The sequence below is a fragment of the Cavia porcellus genome, unplaced genomic scaffold (assembly GCF_034190915.1).
Source record: "Cavia porcellus strain 051 isolate PalLab524CR breed Dunkin Hartley unplaced genomic scaffold, mCavPor4.1 scaffold_4, whole genome shotgun sequence".
Taxonomy (NCBI): domain Eukaryota; kingdom Metazoa; phylum Chordata; class Mammalia; order Rodentia; family Caviidae; genus Cavia; species Cavia porcellus.
The window spans coordinates 45,592,949-45,619,147 of NW_026947487.1; the positions used below are offsets into that span (position 1 = coordinate 45,592,949).

The 26,199-nt window shown below is 34.9% G+C and overlaps 1 protein-coding gene across 5 annotated transcripts in view; it reads left to right on the plus strand.

The window, feature by feature from the left end:
- Positions 1-26,199, plus strand: part of Pcca (propionyl-CoA carboxylase subunit alpha) — a 402,547-nt gene that overhangs the window by 225,736 nt on the left and 150,612 nt on the right. For all 5 annotated transcript variants that reach the window (XM_023560628.2, XM_023560629.2, XM_003477596.5 and 2 more), the window contains one exon: positions 21,548-21,650. In XM_023560628.2, coding sequence (XP_023416396.1) covers positions 21,548-21,650 — 103 coding nt within the window. The remainder of the gene's footprint in view (positions 1-21,547; positions 21,651-26,199) is intronic.

A 26,199-nucleotide genomic window follows, 5' to 3' on the forward strand; every position in this document is an offset into this window, starting at 1 on the left:
ATGTGTAGTAAATACCTTAGATTTTCTTGCTTCAGTTGCTTCTTTTACCCTTTATACTTCTCCAGAGATGTGTAAGTGAATAATTTAAAAACTGCCAACATTTTACTCTTCAATCCATTCAAAATTCATCTACGAATATTGATTGATAAGTAGAGCTAAGGGTATTTATGGGGTTTTTTGACAGTAAAAACCACTTTATAAAATTTACCATTTTAACCATTTCTAAATGTATCCCAGTAGTGTTAATTATATGTGCATTGCTTTGCAATAGATCTCTGGATCTGTTTAAACTCTACATTAGTTGAACACAACTAATTCTAGTAACTATCATTCAAATCCCTGTTTCTTTTTTCTTTGCTTTCTTTCTTTTCTTTTTTTTTGATTTTTTTTGAGACAGGGTTTTGCTATACATTTCAGGCTGGCCTTGAGCTGACTTTGTAGCCCAGGCTGGTCTCAAACTTGCAGCGATCCTCCTGTCTCAGCCTCCCAAGTGCTGGTCTAATCCGTGTTTCTCAGTCTAGTTTAGTATTTATATATCCTTTATAATAAATTTGTTAAATTTAAAAGTCAAATATGATAACTTTTCATTAGGTTTGTAAAGGAGGAAATAACAGCCTCCCAAATTACTTGGGAGCTTCTGGGTACAGGTAACAAAAATCGTGGTTCAGACTGATGCACTTGTCATGTCGTATTGAACAAGAGGTTCAGAGGATCAAAAAGAGGAGGCTCATAGATTCATCTCAAACTTGAAGTTATTTGTGGTTCTCTAGACTTGGCTTTCTTCTGAGCCTGCACGTCATCATACACTATAGCAGGATAGCTGTAAAAGTTTCAAGAGTCAAGTTTAGAGAATGTAAGGTTCAGAGGATTGTATCTATCTCTAAGAAATGAGAAAACCATTCTCAGAAGTTACCCATCCACTTTTCTCTCAATTCTCATTGACCACCTGCCCATTCCTAAACCAGTCATTTAAGAGGGAATTAGAATCTCATAATTGTTTTAGGCTAATTTTTTTTGGCATTGAGTAATCCACTAAAGTAACCATTAATCTTCAATTAATAGCTCAATGTCTTATTTCTTTGAGTCATAATATTTATTTTTCCGTTGGCTAGAACTTATAATAGATCTCACTAAGAGCCCTGCCTTTTCTATCAGAGACTTGGATTTTTCTCTGGGTTTGCTGATCCGGAGCTATTATCTTAAGATACATTATTTAACTCAGATTGTTCTGAGTTTCTTCATCAGTAATGTGGAGATCATAATAGTTCATAGATAGCTTTTGTTACTATCAAATGAGACACAGAATACTTAACACAGTGCTTTTATTGACCCTCACCAATTTTCTCTTCCTTTCTCCCTTTCCCTCCTATCTATCTATATACAATCTATCTATATCAGTCAGTGCTTACTAGGGAAACTTAATGCAAGACATACAAATATCTAAAAATTTACAAGTTGCTTACAGTGGCAGCCTACAGAGACAGGTGTGGAAGAGTGCAAAAGATCTGCCTGCGTGCTGTGATCTGAAAGCCTCCAGATGAAGGCCTGGAGCTCATTATAGTGTCCTGTTCAAGTCTGTATCAGGTGGCAGAAGAGTCAGTGCTAGAGGCTGAAGGGTCTGCTCTAGAAGCCAAGAGATGACATTCAAGGTGAAGGTGAAGACTGGAGCTGTTCTGAAGAAAGAAAACCAATCCTTTCTTCTTTGTTTCCCTTTTGTACCATTCTGGCCACAATTCTCCCTAGGATGGATCTTTCACACTCAGAACTATACTGACCCAATTTAGTTGGGTGTTTCTTATTCAGTTGATACTATTAGTTGATACAATCACACTATCTCTGATGATAAAGATTGTTTCAAGAACAATGACAGTGATGGATACAAAGTGTGATAAAAAAATACATTGAATGTTTACATTTTTAAACATTTATTACAGTGAAGGATACAGTGCTGTTAATCCCTCGCAGAATATTCCCTTTGAATACATTTATCCCATCATTCCTACCGCTTTCTGAAGCAATTCTTGAAGGCCTGTTCTTGAGTGTTTTTAGTTGGTGCTGTCAAGTCTGCCTTAATGTGCTGAACTAATTCAAAACATTTATTTTTCATGATCATTTTATTTTTGGAGGAGAGCTAGAAGTCTCATGGTGCCACATCTGGTGAATAAAGTGGATGAGAACACACCATAATATTTTTACGACTCCATCTTTCAATTCAATGATAATTGGCATCAGCATTCACTGTATTTCTTGTGGTGCCTCATAAAGACACCCAGGAAAAAGGACTTTCAAAAGTGCTTCAAAAAGTGACAAGAACAATAAGATGTGGTATGATTGAAATGAGGAAGAGTATTTTGAAGGTATTGATAGCACTGTGTCTTTTAGTGTGTATATTGATCATACTTCATGTGCTAATTTTGTTTCTAACTCAAGTGCCTTGACCTTTTAAATACTTTATAAAGTATGATAGCTGTGGTTTAAAAATACTCTTTCTCAACAATATATTTTTCCTTTCCTTATTTAACAAGCAAATCAGATATAAATGTTACGCTTATGCTTTTCTAGGGCTTCTCTTGAATATCATAAGAATTTGAGTTAGAAAATTAAAATAATTTACCACAAAAGTATTAAAAGAAAGCAAATCAAACTCTTGCCCCCAAGAGCTTACTTTCAAGTTGTGGATAATCAGACAAACAGATCAGTAATCACAAATAGTATGTCAAATGATAATCGTTGTTATTTTGTTAAGAAAGACCAAAATAGAAAAGGGAAAATTGTTAGGGTAGAAGGTAGATAGATATGATTTTATTTTGAATGACAGAGAATGTTTTCATGAGAAGGTTAACATTAGAACGTAGCACTATATGAGGAAAGGAATGAGTTTCAAAGACACCAGGGGGACTACTCTTTGGTAAGAGAAAATAGAAAACACAAACGATCTGAGGTTGAAGTATACTTAGCAGTTTAAAAAAATTGCAAATGAGGCCAGTGCAATTTGAGAGAAGTAAGGGCTGGGGATTTAGCTCAGCAGCACAAATGCCTGCCTGGCAAGTGTGAGGTTGTGAGTTTGATCTCTGATTTAAAAAAAAAAATTTTGAGAGGACTAAACAAATTTTGTAGTAGTAGGAGACGCAACTGTGTTAGGCAGGATAGAACTCAAACTTTTAACTCTAGATGAAACGATGAAACAGGAGCCAACCACTGCAGGTTTTGAGTAAAGAAAAGCTTCATGTGACAGATATATTAACAAGATCTTACTGGCAATACTTTTGTAAATGATTATAAGGGAATAAAAGCAGAGGCCAGAGGTAAGAGGCTGCAGTAGCGTCGGGCTGAACCATGGGACAATTCAACATTCATAGATCTGGAAGATGAGGAGGATCTACCAAAGGAAAATAAGAGGGAGCAGCAGAGGAGAGTGAAAATGGTGCACGTGAGCCAAGTAAGGAAGGACTAGTAGGGAAGGAGGAGTTCAGCTCCACTGTAGCAACTGTGATGCAAACTCAATGAATTTAATGGAGGTCAGAGGAGACTTTCCACAAGGAGCTATAGAGGATGGCACATGTGAAGTGAAGGTGGAAATTAGATTGGTTTGAGATCAAGAAAGAATGGGACAAAAGAAACTGGAGACTACGTATATTGGCAGCTCTTTTGAGGCTTTGTGTTTTACCATCTATTAAATATAAAGCTTTATGCCTAACTTTGATTTTACAGAAAATGGCCATTCTAGTTAAAAAGATGTTAGTTTTGAAAATATACTATTATACTGTCACCATTTTGCCATATTAAATACTATTCAAAAAAGTGGTTTTCAAAAATTCCACATTAGCACTTAGAAAATTATCATATGATAGTAAATCTTATTCTGATAGAATTGATAAATCCAGAGAATTAATTTGCAGGAGACTAAGTTATGTTAGTGTTCATTGGCATTGTAGAGTATGAGTTTGTGCCCCGCAACTTCTAAATGCTAAAATGCATATATCAAATTCCATATAGCTCATTTTATTTATGGCATTTCCTTTAGTCAGCTATTTGGGGTAGGAAGTTTGCAGAATCACCTTTAGTTGTCTTGGCCCTTCACCTGGTACTGAGCTGTAGAGCATGTGGCATAGTACAGTGAGTAGACCCAGCACTGACTGAGGTATCTGGGATCAGGAGCTAGGACCCCAGTACACTGCCATGTGTCTTGGTGCTACAGGCCTTTGGGCAAAAATGGATCAACTTTTGACTTCATTTTCCTCTTTGAGAAATTGTAGTGGTAGATAAAATGACTTTGATACTCTTTGAATTGCAGGAGATCACAGATTGTACTATATCTGTCTTGATATTTGAGCAGAGGTTAAGGATTCAAGAAATAGAATATACTCATCATAGCCTGTGATAATATTAATGAAAGCAGTATAGCCCAAAAGGTTAAAGTATTCACTTTTGAGGAGGATTTTCTTGGCTATCTGGATTGCTCAGATTTAGTGGAACATAGCAAGTTTCTTGACTGGCCACACAGCCTGTTGTCAGTTTAACTCTTTCAACCACAGTTGCAGAAAGGAAAATTACACTGACTTGACTTTTCTTTGTGTGCTGCTATTGTATTCTCATCAGTATTGTATTTTCTTTCCTCATTTGGCTTCCTGATAAAATGGAGAAACAATGTCTGTCTTAGTTACTTTTTACTTGTCACTGAAGCCCAAGTTGGAAAAGGAAAGGTTTATTTCTTACAGTTTTTGGAGGTTTCAGTCCACACTCAGTTGGCTCCAAGACAGGCGGGCATGGCTGGACCCAGTTCATGGCAGCTGCCGACAGCAAGCTTGAACCAGCAAAGAGAGAGACATACCTTTTTCCCGCCATTACATCACATCCTGGCTACACCCCTTTGTGGGTGGAGCACTGACACCATCAATCTAAGCACTAGACAATGAATGAATAACAAATGCACAATTCAAACTCATGAGGCCTGGGGGACACAAACACAAACCATGACAATGTCTTAGTGATTACTACCTGACAGATGCAATTATCTGTTTCTTTCTCCTTGCCCTTAATAAAAAACAAACAGTAGTCTTTCCTGCCTTCAGATACATAATTCATTTACCTGTTACTAATTTTTCAATTGTACAATAAAAGTTCTGGGTTTTGAAATATAATCTTAACCACTAAACAGTAACTGGAAAAAGGAATGTAGAAAAAATAGCCATGTTTTAAAAAATGCCCAAGATGGAGCTGGGGATTTAGCTCAGCGGCATAAAGTGCCTGCCTTGCAAGCAGGCAGTCGTGAGTTCGATCCCGGGTACCGAAAAAAAGGAAAAAGCCAAAAAAAAAAAAAAAAAATGCCCAAGAAAAAAATGTTGTATAGTAGCATATTGGCTTTTAAATTTAAATGTCTTTTGAATTTCAAAGAGTGCGCCATATTATAACACATTGCTATAAAAATAAAACACATCTTTTATATGTTTGTTTCATGTGTATTCTCAGATTCTCAGGATACATGTCTTTATAACAAAGAAGTTGATGTTTGGATAACTATTATATAGTACTTTGAGTATATGTTTATAAATATACATAACTGTGCTGTATCATTGGAAATGTGTACTCAAATTTGAGTGAACAAGTCCCCTAAATGCAGCATAAGAAAAGAAAATATTGTCTTCCTTTAAGCTTGCCTTATTTTTTGTTATCTCTGTTATGATATTTTTAGTTATTTAGTATCACTGTGTCTTACATGATTTAGAAATTTAATAGTTTTAAGCACAAAGTATTGATTAAGCGGGTAAAATGGCAGATTTATAAATTTTTGGTGAAATGAATTTAAAAATATTTTTCTCTAATTTGATTGCATTATAAGAGCTGAATAGAAGACAGAATAGCCTCATTATTGTAGGAGAATTTCTCTATTCCTTACAATGATTCCAAAAGCTCTTGCACACTTCATCAGTATTATTGTAATTCCTTGGCTGCAGGATATTTGGCAGCTGTTGCACCCCACTGGCAAATCCTATTCATACTTCTTTCCCATTCACCATTGCCATTGGAGAATTGATTTCTTTCTCCTGTACTCTAACCTTTCCCAATTCATTTTGGATTGTTCGATGTGAAACATTTTAATTTCATATCATACAGCTATTCAGCTCACAATCCCTTTTTTAACCTGTCACCAGGGTAACAGCATAGCATGCTTTCTTTAGGCAATCAAGTTTTTATTTCACATGCTTAATGTTGCATTAAATGTTTGCATTTTGTTTAACCCCCCCTTAAATACTTTGAACTCTGGATATGTTTTATAGGGTAATGAAATCCTTGATTTTTGAATTGAAACTAAATCAACACCATCAGTGCATTCATAATAAAATGTCAAAAGATTAATTTACATAATACAAAGATCATTATTAAAAATCCAAGTTAGCCGATCTGTGTAAAGCAATTTTCTGTAGGTAATGGAGCAATATTTGTATATATTTATTTTCAGCTCTGTTCCAAAAAAGGATTTAAAATTGGCTTAGAGAGATTTGTCAGGGAGATAAAAAATTTAAAAGTTTTAATGGATTGGTACAAATAGGAAAATGTATCTTTTCAAGACATTCCTTGATTATTTATTATAGTGCTTTATTTTTCTATTTGACTTATACATTTGATGACAGATGAAGTAGTGATGCATACCAGAGTGAGAATAAAAGTCTATTCTAGGAGATTGATTTTGGCATTGTATACTCATTAGCATATTCATCAGTTTACTTTAGTACTACTTTTCCTTAAAGAATTTAATAATGAAAATGTATATGTTCAAATCTTGATTCTTTTAATTGACTTGATTTGAATTTTCTTTCACAGAGCTACCATTTCATCTTTATCTGAAATACTAGTTGCACTGAAATTTACGCTATGAATAAATTCTGTGAAATTTGGAAAATACTGAAACCTATGAATGCATGTGTAAGAAAAAGAGTAGAAAATAGTAAACTACATTGTTTGTAAGCATTGTTGTTTTAAAAGGTGGTATAGTGGTTATTTAAGTGTCCTATATTCCATTGTACAATCACTAAAGATTTCACATTAATTTCTAAGATAAACTCTGAATTTACCTTCTTTTTAAAATGTCTCCTTTTTTAAAGTTTTAAAAAGTGTGTGGACATATATATGTACATATATATTTTTATTTTTTTTTAATTCACATCACCCTTGATGTGATTTTCTTTGAAACTGCTAGTCACTCACAGTGCATCACACTTAATTTGATATCTTGAGTACTCATGTATGCTGACCCTGTATCTAACTAACATTCATCTAGATCACTAGTTTTCAGACCATGTTCTTCACAAAGATCATGTTCTTTATGTAAATTATTCCATATATCTTTTAATGAGAACAGCTTTTTATTTTTAGGAGTTATTAGATCATTTAAAAAATGACAAATAATGCTGCGTGTGATAAAGATACTTGAGCCTAGAAAACGTTCCTGCTCTTTAGAAAACTTGAAAATCACAAAGGATAGGTATGGAGAGAAGTCATTCACAGGATAAAATGAAATCAATGGAAACTATTCAGGAAGGAGTTTAAATGTTGGATGTATTACTTAGTGTGAATAAATAACCTGTTATAAATATGTATAAAAAACTAAGTGAAATGAGGTATGAAGAATTAAAGAACAGTGTGGCAACCATGACTCACTAAATAGAAATATCACTATGGAGATAGAAATGGTAAAATAGCCAATAAAAATTTTGGAAACAAAAAGTACAATATCTAAAAAGAAAAAGTATCTTGTGTGTGTTCAATAATAGATTCAAACTGGCAGAAGAATCAGTTTTCCAGTCTTGCAGGTGGTGCACACCTCTAATCCTAGCACTCAAAGAAGGCTGAGGCAGAAGGATCACCCCAAGTTTTAAGGTGACTCAGCCTCAAAAACAAACAAACAAACAAATCAATGTGACTATATATTGATTAAGATTACCCACTATTGGGGGCTGGGGATTTAGCTCAGTGGCAGAAGCACCTGCCTGGCAAGTTGGAGGTTATGAGTTGAATCCCCGGTGCCAAAAAAAAAAAAAAAAAAAAAAAAAAAAAAAAAAAAAAAAGATTACCCACTATGTGGACAGGAAAATGAGCAGAGCACTGGAGAACTAAAAGGATATATTCAGGTATATCAATATAGATGTGCTGAGAGTCTCAGAAGATGAGAAGAAGAAGAAAGAGGATTTAAAGAGATCATGGTCAACTTTACCCAAATTTGAGGAGGAATGTCAGTTTGCACATTTAACAATCTTGATAATTCCAACTAGACTAGACCCAAAGTGACCCACACCTGCATTTATCACGGTCACATTGCAAAAAACAAAAAATTACCCTGAAAACAGTAAGAGAAAAATAATTCATCACATAAAATGGATCCTCAATGAGATTAAAAGCTTATTCTCAACAGATATGAAGGAAGTCACAAAAGAGTAGGATGATGTTTAAAATGATGGGGAAAATGTACTTTATATTTAACAAAGCTATCCTTTAAAAATGAAGATAACAAGGCCAGGGATTTAGTTCGGTGGCGTAAGTGCCTGACGGGCAAGCATGAGATTGTGAGTTCAATCCCTGGTACCCCTCACCCCCCAAAAAGAAGGTAACATTAACACATTTCAAAATAAACAAAACCTGAGGGAAGTAGTTGAGGCAGACCTGCTCTACAAAAAATCTAAATGGAAGTTCTTCAGGCTAGAAAGAAAGAACACTGAACAATGAAATGTACTCACAGGTATAGAGAGCAGTAGTGGGCTACAGAATGAGTTGAAGACCAGCCTGAACTGCATAATGAGACCCTGTTTAAAAACAAAACAACAGCAAAATAAACCCAATATCTCTCATAAATACTAATGCAAAATTCTTCAAAAGTAAGTTGAATTCAAGAATATATGAAATGGTTATTTACGGTAATTAAATAAGATTTCTCCTAGGAATACAAGGTTGTTTTAACATTCCCCAATCAATTTCTTACATCATACACAATAAAATTCTCAAGATTATCTTATGCAATGAAAACATTTGATAAAACCCACGAAAGGAAAAAAAAATGAATCAGGGATAGAAGGCAAGATGATGAAGATCATTTATAATAAAACTACAGCAGACATTTAAATTAGAAATTAAACGGTTTGCAGATGTGATCTTGTACAAGTCACGAAAACATTTGTTAGGACTATTAAATGAATTTATAAGGGTGCTAGTTACAAGAATGATGCAATGTTTTAAAATTGCAGAAGTTAAGTGACACCACATTATATCTCCTGGTTTTAATGAGGCTTATTTAAGAATATCTCTTATAGCTCTATGGTGTGTTTATATGACTGCTCTTTACTGACAAGAACAACTTTTGGAAGTAGAACTGCCAGGTACTCCTGGGAACAACATGGAACATAGAAATGATGCTCACAGCTGAACTCATACTCTTCTACCCTTCTCTCTTCTGACTTGAATGAGGTAAAGTTAGAACAAATATAAAAGTTCTAGTTCCTGCGAAAGCAATGCAGCCTATTTCCAGCCACTCATGCCCAGGTAACACTTATAAATACTGGATAGAATAAAAACTACAACTATTTAAAGGTTGTAAATAAACAACTAAATCTGATCGTAGCAGAAGGAAACCACAGTGGGTGAAATGCCCATGTACTTGGTTTTTACTTTAAGAGCAACCAGTATTGCATAGTGGCTTACTTGCTTATTGGCTTCAGACCACCAAGAAAATTGTTCAGAATTGTCAGAACTGCTAAAAGTTGGGCAGGGCATCATAGCAAAAAGGGAGCAACCAACTTAGGCATTCCATACTGAAATTAGTTTTCCTCAAATCATTGGTAAACCTTGAAGTGTATATGTGCAATAAAGACTCCAGGGAGCCCAAAAATATAAAACCTGCTGGAATTCTGAATGTAACAAGTTTAAATTTCAGTTGCTTGAGAAGGAGATGATAATGCTTAGAATTCTGAATCCAATTTGAGGATACTGTAAGCACTTTGAACTTTCCATTAAAAGGCTAGAAAGACCAGATCTCAGGAGGAAAGACTGTGCTTCTGGAATTTGGATTTTTTATTTACTAGCAATAAAATGAAATAAACATTTTGATATAGGGAAATGAATCTCCTGACCTATTGTATGTTCGATATGAGTTCATGTCCTCTAAAACTGAAGAATGAATTCTAGGAACAATGGAGGTTAAGAGCAGAATATATTTACTGAGAGAAAGAAAGCTTTTGTCTGAGAGAGGCAGAGGGGTTCCGAGCAGGTTGCCAGACTGTCTTTCCTAGGGACTTTTATAGAGCAAAATTATGGGGTGAGGCAGGTATAAGTGGGGAAAACTGGGAACTCACAAGGTAGATGGGCATAAGGTGGGACAGAACTATGGTTAACCAGTAAGACTAATTGTTCAGGTAAACTTGATTAAACTGGGGACAAATGAGGAAGTGAGTCACATAGAAAGCGGGCATTCTTGGGGAGCAGGGACTCTTCCTGTAGAGGGTTGGGATGATGACCTCTGACTTCCTCAGGGTCAGATAGAGAACTATTCAGTTCTCAGACAGAGAACTATTTAGAATATCAGTTCTTAAGACATGGGTACATTTGTTTGATCTTTTGTCTTGAGGCCTGGCCCACAGTGGGAGGTGTTTGTCTCCCCACAGTTGCAAGGTATCTGGGCTTCTGCACTGGCTCCTTCGAGGACCTAGCTTTGTCTCATTGCCTGTATTTCTTTCTTCTTTCTTTTTGGTACCGGAGATTGAACTCATGACCTGGCATTTGCCAAGCAACACGCCGCTGAGCTAAACCCCCGGCCCCTTACTGCCTATATTTCTAACTAACTCAGCTGCCTATAACAATGTCTTAGTATGACACTGAAGAAAGGCTCCACAACTTCAGTTATCAACTCTTAAGCATGTTAAATAAAGAAAAAATCGGTACTTTTCAGATGAAGGTAACATAGTGTATTCAGTAGCTGCAACATGCATACAATCCAGTATACAATAAAAATTCACCTGGTTTATAATTCAAGAATAAACATAGAGGCTGGGGATTTAGCTCAGCAACACAGGCACCTGCTTGGCAAGTGTAAGGTCGTGAGTTCGATCCCTGGTACCACCAAAAAAAAGACTAAAGATAAACCAGGCATAATGCCACATGCCTGTAACCCCAGCACTCAGGAGGCTGAAGCATGAGGATCCTTCCTTGTGAGTTCAAGACCAGACAGGGCTACAAAGTGATTTCAAGGTCAGCCTGAACTGCATAGGGAGACCCAGTCTCAAAAAAAAAAAAAAAAAAGTGACCCATAGTTAAGCGAAAAAAGTTGTCAATAGAAATGAAATGAGAGATTACTAAGATGTTGAAATCATGGACAAGGAATATAGCAACTATAATCAAAGTTAATATCAACAGAGAAATTGAATCTGTAAGAAATAACTAAGTAGGAATTCCAAGTGTAAATGTATCTGCCATCAGTGGTTTACTTGATAAACTGTGAGCATGTTGAATGATGGCAAAAGATAGAACAGGTAAGCTTTAAGATGAAAGAGACTTGAAAGAAATGATATTTTTAAAAATTGAAGAACCACAGAAAGGACAGGAGATCATAGATAGTTTTTTTTTAACCTTGATTATGATCATTGGTATGAGTGTACACTTATATCCAGATTCACCAGTTGTATATATTAAACCTGGCTTTTAAATTTTATTTATCTATATCTATTTATTTATTTGTATGTCAATTTTACCTCAGTAAATTTGTTTTAAAAAATTGGAGAGAGCCTCAGTGATTTACAGGCTAGGATTAGTAAGTGTAACTTAAATGTGTTGGGAGCTTAGGCAAGGAATACTAGAAAAATTGTAAAATGAGAACAAGAGGAAGTTGTCTGTTTTTTTTTTTTTTAAGTTATCTGTTTTTATTACTTTTATTCAAATTGTCTTGAAGACACTTGCCTGTTGGGGAGGGGGAGTTTAGAAACTGAAAGGAAAAAGGTTTTATTCAAAGAAAAATAATAATTTGCATAGAAAACCTTTTGGAATCTACAGAACAACTGGTTGTAGTATTACAAAGGTATTGAAATGTAAATTGTATTTCAGTAAAGGAGCAGCAGTGAAAAAAGTTCTGTTTAACAAAGCATAAAACCATAGCCCCTGCCTGGCAAGTGTGAGGTTGTTTGATTCCTGATACCAAAAAACAAAACAAAACAAAAAACAACCTACCACAAACAAAAAACAAAATGTAGCACAAAAATACCTAGACAGACACTTTAAAAAAATAAATTCTACACTATCGCTAGTTAGAGTAATAAAGCATGAAAAAATACTGAAGAGTAAAGATTGGAAAGAAAGTTTTCTGGAATAACTTAATTGGTTATTTAAGAAAACTTAAAAACAAAAGGTAGGAATAAATTTAACAAAAAAACCCCTCAGGATTGCCATACTTTGTTGGGGAAAATTAAAAACTTGTTTATTGGTTGGAGGACAAAATATTAATGTGTTCCTTTTTTTTACATTAATGCATTTCCCTTAGGGCTATATTTTAAAGAAGAGATAGAAGAAATTGGCATGTTGTCTTTGAAATTTCTGTAGAAATGCAAAAGGACCAAAGAGAGAATATAGCTTTATTACTGAACAAGTTGTAGGATTTGTTACACAGATTTTTTTGGAGTGGGCTCCATCCGTGTCTCTACTACATGAGAAAATTAGTATCATAGGTCTAAATGTAAAATCTTTAAAAGAGAACACATGAATATATCTTTTGAACCTAGTTTAGTTAAGGACTATAGTAAGTAAAAAACACAAAAGGAAAAATAAGTAGGATTTTGTTAATATTAAAAAATTCCATTGAAACAACAACAAAAATATTGTTGTCTACCTCTTAGAGTGATAAAAACCCAGAACACTGACAAAACTAAATTCTACTAAGGATGGGGACCAACAGGAAACCTGATTTACTGCTGAAAGTTCAGCCACTTTGGAAGACATTTTGGCAACTTACTATAAAACTAAACTTTTTTACCTTGAGATCAGGCAGCCGTGCTCTTTGATATTTGGCAAAAACAGTCTACATTCAGTTTGTCCTTGAACATTTATAACAGCTTTATTCATAATTGACCAAACAGAGAAGTAACCAATATGCCCATCAATAGGTGAATGGTAAATATACAATTCAGTGTTATTCAGCGAAAAAGACAAATGAGCTATTAAGCCATAAAAATGACATGTTGGGGACTTATGTACATATTGCAAAGTGAAAGAAACCAATCTGAAAAAACTGCATTCTGTGATTCTAGCTATATGGTAGTCTGGAATAGGCCAGAAAAACAGAGACAGTAGATGAGTGGTGGTTTGGCCTCCCAGAGAGGAGGTGTTAGATAAAAAAGTGGACTGAGAGGATATTTAGGGGAGAGAAACTGTTCGCTTAGATACCATAGTGGTGGATATGTGTCAAAATCCATAGAACAGGGCTGGAGATTTAGCTCAGTGGTACAAGCACTTGCCTGGCAAGCACAAGGTCATGAATTTGATCCTTAGTATATATATGACATTACAAAGAATGAACCCTAAAGTTATGTGTGGACTTGAATTAATAATAATGTACCCATACTGGCTCACCAGTTGTAGCAAACATGTTGTACTAATGATAATAAGAGAGAAACTAGAGAATATGGGACTTTCCTATTCAATTTTTCTGTACAGTTGAAGCTACTCGAAAAAATAAAGTCATTAATTTTTAAAAACTTAGTCTGAAACAAAGACAAATGACTAGACAGGTAAATACTTGTAAAACATAAATTTGAGTGATACCTTGTATTCAAAATAATGAACTTCCACTAATTAGTAATAATAAGGCCAACAACCTATAATTGAATACAGATTTGAATAAGATGGCCGATAACTACATGAGGACCTCAGCATCACCAGCCATAGGGGATGACATGTTAAACTCAATGAGATATGGTTTCCCAGCTACTAGACTGGCTACAAGCCAAAGACTAACCACACCAATGGTGGCAAGGACGTAGAACAACTCCACTACTGTGGGAACAGAGTTGTTATGATCCTTTATGAGTTTGGCAGCTTAAAGAAAATTAAATATTCATTTCCTTAATATTTCCTTCCATTTCCAGGTTTTCCTCTCTCAAGAAATAAAAGCATATGTCCTGGAAAAATAGTCTTGTACAATGACTACTTATACAGTAATAGCTTTATTCATAATAACCTTAAAATAGAAATAATCCAACTATCCATCAAACAGAAGGATGAACTAATTTTAATATATTTGTATAATACATTACTCATTAGTTGAAGAATGAACTATTCAGCAACATGGATGAACTTGAAAAACATTGAGGGGCACAAGAGGTGTAGTAAAAGGAATTAAGATAAGTATGTGTACCAGTTTCCTATGATGAATGTAATCACTAGGTACTGCAAACATATACTGATGTAAGAAAATAAACTGTAAAGCTGAAAAAAATGAGCAAAAATGCCACATGTAAGAGTACATACTTTGGGAGTCTGTTGATTTGAAGCTTTAGAACAGGTAAATATAATCTATGGTCCGGGCAGACAGTTACTGAGAATTTCACTGTATGTTATTTAATTTTTTTCATTTTATTATACTTTTTTATATTATATTTGGGTTTTGGTGTGATAATATACTTGTGTAATGTGTATGCTGTATATAATTATCAAATTTGGGCGATTAGCATTTCCATATCTTTAAGCATTTTAAAATTCTTTGTGTTGGGAACTTTGGTATCCCTGTAGTTCTTTATGTATAAATGTAAAATGTATAAAAAATTGTTGTAAACTATAGTCATCCTACTGTGGTATGAATTGTAAGAACTTTTTCTTTTTTTTTTTTTTTTTAAATTTTTGTTTTTTTATCAGTACCAGGGATCGAACTCATGACCACCTGCTTGCAAGGCAGGTTCTTATGCCGCTGAGCTAAATCTCCAGCCCCACAACTTACTCTTTCTATGTAACTTTAATTTGATACTTATTTTTTGGGTTTTTTTTTGTACCAGGGATTGAACTCATGACCTTATGCTTGCCAGGCAGCCACTTAAGCCACTGAGCTAAATCCCCAGCCCCAATTTGATACTTATTATCTAGCTGTCTGATCCCTTTCCTTCTAATTTTCCTAACTTCTGCTGACTGACCACTTTTCTATGAAGCCACCTTTTTTTTAGCTTCCCCATATGAATGCCTTCATGCAGTATTTGTGTCTAGCTTATGTCACTTTACATAATATCGCCTCATTTTATCTACATTGCTGCAAATGACAGGATTTCTTCTTGTTGCTGAGTAGTATTCCATGGTATATACACACGTATATTCTTTATCTTTTCCTCTATTGGTGTACACCTTGGTTGATGTCTGTTAGCTATGGTGAATGGTGTTGCAATAAACATGGGAATGTAGGTGTCTCCTTGATATACTGATTTTAATTTCTTTTAGATTGTATACTGTTATTTTTAAAAAATTGAATAGTGGGGGATTTAGCTCAGTGGCATAGTTCCTGTCTGGCAAGCACGAGGTCATGAGTTCAATCCCCGGTCCCACAAAAAAAAATAAAGTAAAAATAAATGAATGAATAAATAAATAAATAATAAAAGAGGGTTGAGGATTTAGTTCAGTGGCGTAAGCGCCTGCCTTGCAAGCATGTGGTTGTGAGTTCGATCCCTGGTACCGGTTTAAAAAAAAAAATTGAATAGCATTGCAGAGATAATAGTCATATATTTCTGCACCAAACAAATTATAAGTGGTGATGAAAACTAAGCTACTTTAGCATTTGTGTACCAAGCACTAATCTAAGCATTTTATGTCTATAATCTGATTTGGTCAGTTTATAGGCTAGGTATCCCATCTTTATTTTACTGATAAGGAATAGGAATGAAGAGGGCAGGCTGCTTGTCACACAGCTTTTGAAGATTTGCATTCTGTCAGACACTGAGTAACTTTGAATGACTAGAGTGACAGCTGTACTACACTGCCTTTCCTAAGTATCTCCAACTCTAAATTGATACCCTTAAGCCTTTATTGGAAGAGGAAGAAAATGGGATATGCATAACATTAAAATATGTTAGATAGTAAGTAACATGTATTAAATCCTAAATGCACATGTCTAATTGTGTAACCTTCTGTCATGCTAAAACACCAAACTCGAGGATGGACTCCCTTTTTCAGCAAAATTTTATGATAGACTCATCTGCACAATCTCATGTGTTTAGATGTACACATTTGAAATTGCATATAGGCAAAATTCTCAACTTTCTCTATGTTAATTTATAGTATTTGAAGGGGTATTCTGAAAATTCTGCTTTTGTCTTTCTTCTGAAGTGATGAACTTTAATGATGGACTGTTTTAACTTCTCCCATAATAAGGCATAGATTTTTGTTTAGTTTGGCAGTAGACGTCTTCGTAAAATTCTTTTAATCTGTTCATTCCATGCCTTTTATATTCATTTTGATATCTGATGGTTCTGTGAAGAATTTTATGTGAATATAGCATACTATTAAAACACATTTATGACTCTAAACTTGCTGAAAGTGGGTTTTTCAGCAAATTGCTGAATTTTTGTCTTTTTTGAAATTGTTTATTTTCCCCCCCACTTGGGGGAAATAAGAAACAATTCATATATTAGATCTAAAGTTTCATTAAAATTGCTTATGCTTTGTCTCAGGCATTTTAAGTGGGCCATCTGTCTAAACATCTTTCTCTCTTTTTTTTTTTCCTGATCATTTCCTCCTCGACTTATTCATGAGCCATAGGAGGGCTCCTTTGTAGTTTTCACATAGCTGGTTCTGACTACCCCCACTGAATACATCTCTGTGCTTGCATAACATAGCTTTTCACTGTGCTGGAGATTCTCAGAACTTGGTTCAGATGAATGGGCCACTTTCTGAAGGTCTTTTTCTTCCTGCTACATTTGTATGCAGGAACTGACCTCTGTGGCTATGGAATGCAGCATGTTATTCTGGATCAGCTTACAGACCAGACCACCCACTGTGAAAGTTATCATGAAGTGAGTCCTAATTATTCTTTGACCATTAGCATTGTTTTAACTCAGTGTTTTATTTCTGTATAGTGTCACAATCGAAAATCAGCTTTTGTGAGTGTCTGATAATATGGTTTTAAGATGATCACGGTCCTTACTAATTGAAGATAAAAATCTACAGAATGGCAATGTTCCAGTAAATTGAATGCATTGTAATAAGACAAATGACAATCAACTGACAGTTTTTTCATCAAAATAAACAAAAAGTAGATTTTACTGAACATCATTTTGGCTGGGTGATAATAAAGTAGACAGGCTTGGGTAAGAGCTATTATTTGATTTCTTTGTGGGTTGCTGTTTATATGAATTCTTTACTGGGTTATTTTGGATTTTGTTTGTTTTTAAAGTTGTAGCTTCAGATAAACTTTGCAGGTTACACATTGAAGTTGCAGAGTCTGAACTCTTGTTTGATGGCAGCCTTCAATAGGAATGTATTTCAGTAGAGGAAACTGCATTCTGAATATTGTTACTGTCTCCAACTGAAGTTCTGGGACCTCCCATTCCCCTTTCAGAGAATTAGTCATAAAAGTTTTCCTTTGGACTATTTTGCATTTAATGGATGTATACCATTCTTCTCTAAAATTTAAAATATAGGGCCAGGGATATAGCTCAACAGCATAAGTGCCTGCCCAGCAAGCGCGAGGTTGTGAGTTTGATCCCAGGTACCAAAAAATAAAAACAAAACTGATGGATATGATCACTATGTATACGTAAAATGGGCCAATAAACCATGAAATAAAATACAACTTTAGGTTGTTACCATCAACTTTAGGTAATAGTTATAAACATGTTTATGATTATTGTTTCAAATTATTCATGTACTTAAATGATTTTTTTCAAATTAGAGTATATATACTTTCAGGTTTGTATTATTATCTTCATACTTTATTATAGCCTATTTCCACTTCAGAGCATATTTATATTTTGCTCATCACCTGGCATATATGTTCAAGGCATCCATTTTATTTAAAAACCAAAACAAAACTACTTTCAAACCCAAGTAAAGCCAGAACTGTTAGAATCTTGAGGTTTTGTTTCACAGTAAAGTTTCTTTCCTACATTCTCTTCACATACTACTGTAAAAGAAATCATTAGAAAAGTGCAACTCGGTCAGGAACTATGTGCCCAGTGGAAGGAGCAGCTTTTCCTAGCCTGTCCAGTTCTGCCCTGACCCCTCTACAGGTATAATGTGTGTTCCAAAGGATACATGGTACATTGCTGAGAAAAGAACTAGCTTCGACTTAAACCTCAGGGCTTTCAGTCAGAAATGTGTGCTCTTTTCAGAAGGTCCCTCCTGGGGCAAGCTGTAACATATATGAAACAGATGTGGATCAAAATAAAACAACGGAAAAATAAATAGTAGCTAGGTCCCAAAGACGGGCAACTATGTTCCACAACCATCTGCAGGATTGCTGTCTGTGGGAAAGTGAGTGCTGGCTTGGAACAGGATATCAGAATCAGCAACTTCCCATCTCCTCTGGAAACAGAGGATGATTACATCACTGAAAAGGTCTCAGCATTCATTTGAAAGAGTTGCCTCCTTCAGACCACTAAACTTTGAAAACTATTTCAGCATATATTGTAGGTTAAGCAGAAAGGAGATTGTGGAATGTATGCTCTGGTTAAAAAATCTGAGAGAGATGTAATGTCCTGAAGAATCTGTTGGAAAGCAGAGGGGAGAGATACCCCAAAGTTACTGTAATGAAAGAGGATTTTGTTAGAGATAGTGGGGGGAGAAAAGTGAAGGCCTCAACTTGGCTAATCAGCATAATAAAAGTTAGCCTTTACATGCCTTAATTTAATCCTCAATGTAGCACTATTAATGCAGATGTTAATTATCCTAATTTGATATTTAAAAGAACTAAGACTTAAATAGTTTGCTCATGATTGTAATGGCAGAGCTGAGTATTTTTTTTTTTTTTTACCAGCTTCTGTGATTCAGCAGAGCATATTCCTTAGTCCTTAGTCTTCTACTTCCTATTAGTTTGGCTTAAGACACTAACCCAACAGATATTGAAGTCAGAGAACAATCAGAAATAAAATTGAGTACTAAGAATGGAGACATAACTTTTAAGTGACTTGAATGGTAGATAGCTTAAGTTGTAAGTTAGTGGGAAGTGGAAACCCATAGAATGATCATGAGCAGGGCAGCCACTTTTATCATGGAAAGCAAAGTTTCCAGAAAGCCAGGTTATACCATAAGCCTAGCTATGTCTATTTCCAACATTTTACAATATAGGGGCCAGGGATTTAGCTCAGCAGAGCAAGTACTGGCCTGGCAAGTACTACGTCATGAGTTTGATGCCCCATATCAAAAAATAAAAAACCCAGTGTCCCCAAAAGGGTGGGTATTACTGCTTTTGTAGGTGACCAAGGTGCTATCTGGGGAGGAGACACATGAAGTCATGTACCTCAGGAAGTGCCTGAGGGGTTAAGGCTCATCTCTGCCTGGTCAGGTGAGCCTCTCCTGCCCAAGCCTGGCACAGAGCAGATGCTCCTCAGCCTTTTGTCCTCAGCCTGTGCTGGGAACTGGGGATATGAAAGTAAGGCAGGCACTGGGGGTATAGCTTGGTGGCAGAGCACTCACTAAGCACATGCAAGGCATTAGTTTTCCATCTGCAACTTGCCCCTCATAGTAAATTTTTTAAAAGAACAGTGGTCTGAGAGGGGCTCACAGGCCAGAAGGGAGACAAAGGGAACACATAAATGCCTGTGGAATATAGGTGCTAAGAGAAAAAGATTGGAACATGAAGCATTCTCCTGCTTTTGTTTGCTGTACCTCACTTTCTTTCTCTCCCCTCCTTTCTCCTCTGTTGTTGCCTGAAGCGTCTGTTCATTCAGACACTCTGGTGTGAAGCTCTGTCCTCTGAAACAAGCATCTTCCAAGCTTGTATATATAGTGCATGTTACTCTTCATGCATGCTTTTTTTTTTTTTTTTTTTTTTTTGTCTTTTTCTTTTTTATCAGTACCGGGGATTGAACTCACGACTGCCTGCTTGCAAGGCAGGCGCTTATGCCGCTGAGCTAAATCTCCAGCCCCTCTTCATGCATTTTTTAACTTTTCTAATTTTTTAACATTTATAATGTTTAAAGTATTTCTTCATCTTCAGGAAATAGATCAAATGGTGGGCCAAATGCAGATATTTACTTCAGTTATTAATCATCATGTAATAGATAGTATGATGAAATAATTTGATAATCACAACTGTTAAGACTTTTTATACTGAAAAACACAGTCCTTTTGAAATTTTTCAGTGTAAATGGAAACATAACCTGTAATCCTTTATAGAACTGTGGGTTAAACTCTGGCCTGGATACTACAAAATACTAATGTTTAGTGCTTAGTAAATAATACTTCACAAATATAAGAATATAAATGCATAATGTTTAAATTAGGTCAATTCTGAAATCATTACATTGTTGTTGCTTTTAAAAATATTTTTGGAAAACACATTTTATTCTAAGGTTTTTGATTTGGTTGCTGACTACTTGACTTAGGTTTTCTGAACAACATAATGTTGAAAATAAACCCAAAAAGATCTGTGAAAGATGAGTATCATTCAAAGATATGAAAGCCTTGTTTGAATTTTAGGTGTTGGTGAAAGTCAAGGTTAGAAAAGACATAGACCAGCCAGAGATTTAGCCCAGTGGTTTAAGCATCTGCCTGGCAAGCGTGAGGTCATGAGTTTGATCCCCAGAACGGACAAAAAAAAAAAAAAAACAAAGACATAGACCTTGTGTAAGTTCTCAGATTAAAAGCCACATCTCACTTGCTTTTTGATACCCCAAAACTTAGCATCAACCACTTAGTATTGATTGAACTCATAAGTCATTTAATTTTGATTTGCTTTTTTCCTTGTGCTTATCTTTTGATTAATATACTAAGGTAATTTTATAATTGACTTCATGAAGCAGTATTCTTTCCTATAAGTGAAATAATGCATGGATCACTCTTTAGAATGATTTTATTCTCACCAATTATGAATAACAAAGCAAAACCAAAACAATTCTATGGCAACAATTATATACTGACTCAGTGTCTCATTTGATGTCTCTGTAGTTCAAGAGTGTGACAAGAATGTTCATTTTATTGTAATTAAAAAACTGTCTTAAATAGTAAACTAATTAATATTACTTAAGGAATAAGTAATATTACTTATTAGTATTATTTAAAGAAGATTAATCTGTTGTGGACTGTCATAATTCAGCAACTGTTATTTAGAGTAGGTGATAGTACTTAGAAGAGATGATGGTACCACAGTATTCCAGAGTGCTTGCTGCTATCTTTGGCTTATCTGTTTTTTAAATCTCTCTAATTTAAATCTGAAACCTTTTCTCCCAAGTGCTGATGGAGCCTTTTAAAATAAAATGTTCTGAAATACATTCATAGGTAGTTTTACTCCACACATGTAATGCTAAAGGAAAATTAGTTTATTAAAAGGTAATAATATACAATTATTATTATTAAGAGTTACAATTACTCTTTTCTGTTTCAGAGTTCCTGTTATGAAACCCAGTGTGGCTAAGTGGGAGCTCTCAATAAAGTTGCATGATGAAGAGCATGCTGTTGTAACATCACACAGTGGGTCAGCATTCTCTGTGAGTTTTATTTCTTCTTTTAGTAATCTTGAAATTATCAATATTTAAAACTATTTCTAAGCAACTATTCAGTGACTTTCTTCTTTTGAATTTATAGCATAGCTATGTATTTGTTTCATTTTCTTTAGGGAGCTGAATGAATGTAAAGGGAACTTCGCTCTTTAATTATTAAACACAATCCTAGATTTTGCCACATACTAAACTCAGTTCCTGATACCATATGAGTTTTTCTTTAGTGTTTACTGAAAAGAAAACATTTTTAATTATAATAACAAACCTGATGCCTATGGTAGATTACCATTTATTCAAAGAAATAATCCAGAGTGTCGTATAACATTATCTTCAGGGTTTATGTTGAATATGTATAACATTCTTGAGGCTAAGTTTTCCTTATGGTAATATTCTTTTTGTTCTGGGGAACTTAAGTAATGTCTATAACAGAACACAGTAATTTGAATTCTGAACTGTCATGAACAAAGTAAGATTTCAAGTGTTTATGTTCCAGTGTGAATGATAAGTTTAAAGTCTATTTTTAAATATTGACAGATACTGCAAAGCGTTGACATTTTAATTTGTATAGTTTTGCATTTTCACCCTGTACTCAAAGAAGCTATTATACATTTTGTGTAATGAATATTATGTTTAATCATATTTCTCATAGCTAAGTTTCATTGAGATATCACTTTGTTTTGACCAAATGACTTTTTTTTTTTTGTCTTTTTTCTTTTTTTTTTATTGGTACCAGGGATCGAACTCACAACCGCCTGCTTGCAAGGCAGGTGCTTATGCCACTGAGCTAAATCCCCGGCCTGACCAAATGACTTTTTATTAGAAGATTGAAATAGACATGAAAGTCAACATGATAAAATTTCACTTAAATTGAAAGCCATGACAGCTTCTTGGTGTCACTGAGGAAAATACTACAAGTGAGGGCTCATGTGAATTAATTCATTTATTCAACAAATACTTCTTCCTTGCCTCCTATGTGCTGGATAAGTGCAGGGCTCCAAAGAAGCCAGCGCTTTTATGTAGTATCAGACTCACAAATAAATGGTATTAATTCGTGAATGAAGGGCACACACTATAGTTTTATTTACGTTTCATAATACATTCTGTTTGCCAAAATAGTAAAATTTTGATTCTGAAACATATTTCACTGAATTCCCTTAAAGGAGAAATCAGGATGGAGTTTAACAATTATTTTATGACATCTTTACTGATAAATTTTTGTCATTCTTTATATTTTTCCTACCTATATGATTATTTTTAAGCAATAGTTATGTAAATGAATACAACCCTACATCAGATTGGGTAGTAAATTATATAAATAAGTAAAAAAATTCTGTGTTTGTAGTATCTTCCTCAGGGAAGGTTAATGTTATAAAAATGTAGACTTTCAGCTCTGTGTGGAGTCAGCCCTGAACCATACCGAAGTCGGCTAATGTTATGCAGTGTTTGTCTGAATAAGAACATTGCCCAACTTGCTTCTTAGAGCTATAACTTCTGTGTGCTTGTTTCAGGTTCCATGTTATAAACACACTATAAAGTTGTATTGTAATCAAGACAGTGTAATACTTGCATAGAAACAGACACGGAGAATTCTAGAATAGAATTAAAAATCCAGGAATATACTTACATATGTATGGTGAAGTTACCAGAATGATGGGTCTCAGGGAAATTCTTTCCACATTCTTGGTATCTGTCTTGGTTCTTTTTTTCTCTTTGTTGAGACAAAATACCTGACGCCCAGAATTAGGGAAGGAAAGGTTTATTTAGCTCACAGTTTTTGGAGGTTTTAGTTCCTATCTAGCTGGCTCCAAGGAAGGGTGGCATGGCTGCAGGGCAGTCATTCAAAGTGGCTGCAAGCAACAAGTGTGGAAGGGCAAAAGGGCAAAAGTCACACTTCCTTCCCCCCTTATATTGTATGCTGACTCCTTGTCCCTGGGTGGGTATAGTACTCTTGCTGCCAATCCCAGCGCTAGACAATGAACCAATCACAAACGCTAGACTCAGTCCTCTTCATAACTGCATGAGGCTTGGGGCGGGGGTGCACCCAGACACAAATGATAGCAATATCCTAAACAAATAATTTGACAGGTCACACAGAAAAAGGTAGCAGGAATGCACATAAATTGAAGTTAGAAAGGAAATATGCTCTGAGAGTGAGGGCAGGCTGGCAAACAGACTCAGAGTTGCCACAAAGATAGGAAGAAGAATTTTTTTGTATCTGGAATTCATGGTCAGGCTTTCCCCTTGTGCAAATAAAGCATTGGGATATCTATCCTATCAAAAACTTACTAGGCCTTGTGCCATATTTAAATTTCTATTGAAGACTTGCTTAGTTTCTCAACAGATGTAAATGAAGAATTGAAAATAGCACTCTTCTGATTAGTTCTGTATACAGTGCTCAGGATACATGGAATCATCTTGGATTCTGTATTCTGAGTCTTTACCCTGGGTCTCAGGATGTTGAGAGATTACACCCAGTTGTTTGACAAGCTTTGCCCCAGCCCAAATCTCTTCCCTCAGCGAGTTCTGCAGTTATACCTCAGCAGTAAGACGTTGCCTAGCATGCACTAAGGCCCAGTGCTAGCAAAACCTGTGTCATGTATGCTGCAGCAAGCTGTTTGTTTGCCATCACTGCTCTAAAAGGTTTGCCATCACTGCAGTAGTTTCTATTTTTCTAGTTGCATTATTGTTTATAATACTTACTTTTAGCCTATGCAGTGGCATTTTGATGAAGCAACTAATTAACTTCAGTCTATATTTACTGAAACTTGACCTTCTCTTGGCCTCTGTGGTGAGCATTTTACATGCATTATCTCATTGAGTCCTAACAGTAAACCTGATAACTAGATGTTAATAGTCCCATTTACAGATCTGGAAACTGAGGGTCAGAGAGATGATCACATAATTATGGAAATTTAGTTCTGCTGGACTGTGGATAAATTACTATTAATATAAGGAATAGTGCACAAAATACTTCTCTTTCAATTAGAGATAGTAGATAAGAGCAACTGTTAATTTTTTTTAAATCCTGTTTTGTAGATCAAATTCTGCCACTGAGCTAACTCCCTGGCCCTGCTACATGTAAAGTGATTTTTAGCAATGATTTTACTGTTTTATCTAAGCAAGTAATTTTTATCAGAGAGGTTTGAAGTTTGAGATAAGATTTTTTGTCTGAAAAAATTTGCACTTTGACTGTTTCTTTTTTTTTTTTTTTGGCTTTTTCCTTTTTATCGGTACCGGGGATCGAACTCACAACTGCCTGCTTCAAGGCAGGCACTTATGCCGCTGAGCTAAATCCCCAGCCCCCGTTGACTTTGTTTCTTAATAATGTTTGTTTTGGTTGATACAAAATTATCTTTAGATGCCTGTGGTGGAGGGATGGACATGTTTTGTAGTATTCATATCATTGCAATTAACACCCTATATTTTTCTTCCCAAAGAATGGATATGGTGATGAACATAAGAATACAAAATAATTACATATGGATGCATAATAAGAATAATTACATACACATTCTTTGAAGTTTTCCTTTTCTGATACAACTAATCCTTTCCCCTTTGTTCTTCTACCATGTCTTTTGTTTTACATTAACTAAACGATATTAACTAAAAGATATTCCTTAACTAAAAGATATTCCACCACAGTTTTTTAAAAATTATTATTGTTTCTATTGATAGTTAAGCAGTATTTTGTTCTTTTTTTTTTTTTTTTTTTTGTCTTTTTCTTTTTTATCGGTACCAGGGATCAAACTCACGACTGCCTGCTTGTAAGGCAGGCGCTTATGCAGCTGAGCTAAATCCCCAGCCCCCAGTTAAGCAGTACTTTGGAAATTCAATTTTAAGTAATCTGTTCAAGCATTTTTTGTATAGCATTTTCATAAAAAATAATTAAATAAACAGAATATATCAATAAATAATCTTACACAAAATAACTATATTCTCAAATTATTAATTTAAACAATCTTAAATGTATGGGGTTTTTTTTGTTTTGTTTTTGGGTTTGTTTGTTTGTTTGTTTTTTGGTACCGGGGATTGAACTCAATGCCACGCACTTGCAAGGCAGGTGCTTATGCCACTAAGCTAAATCTCCACCCCTTAAATGTATGTTTAATAAGCACTTTTATGTGTATTTTATATGAATATTTCTTCCTTTTGTACTATTAATAGAAAGTAATAAATCATGCGGTTGCTATTTTTAAGAAATATGTCTGATTATTCTTTTAAATAATTTTTGAACACATAAACTAGAGTATCCTCTTGCCTCTATCTGCTTGCCTCTACTGTCAGTTTCTGAAATCAGCTCTTAGTTTTGATTGTGAAAAAACACCAGCAAATGAATTCAATGAACCATTACATTTTCACCTAGTCTAGGTTTTTTATTTAAAAAATTATATATAGCGCGTTGGGATTTAGCTCAGTGACATAAGCACCTATCTGACAAGCATGAGGTTGTAAATTCAATCCCTGGTAGCAAAACAAACAGAAAAATTATCTGTAGCTAAAGGTTACAGTCAGCAGTTAGAAGAGAACATACTTGTAG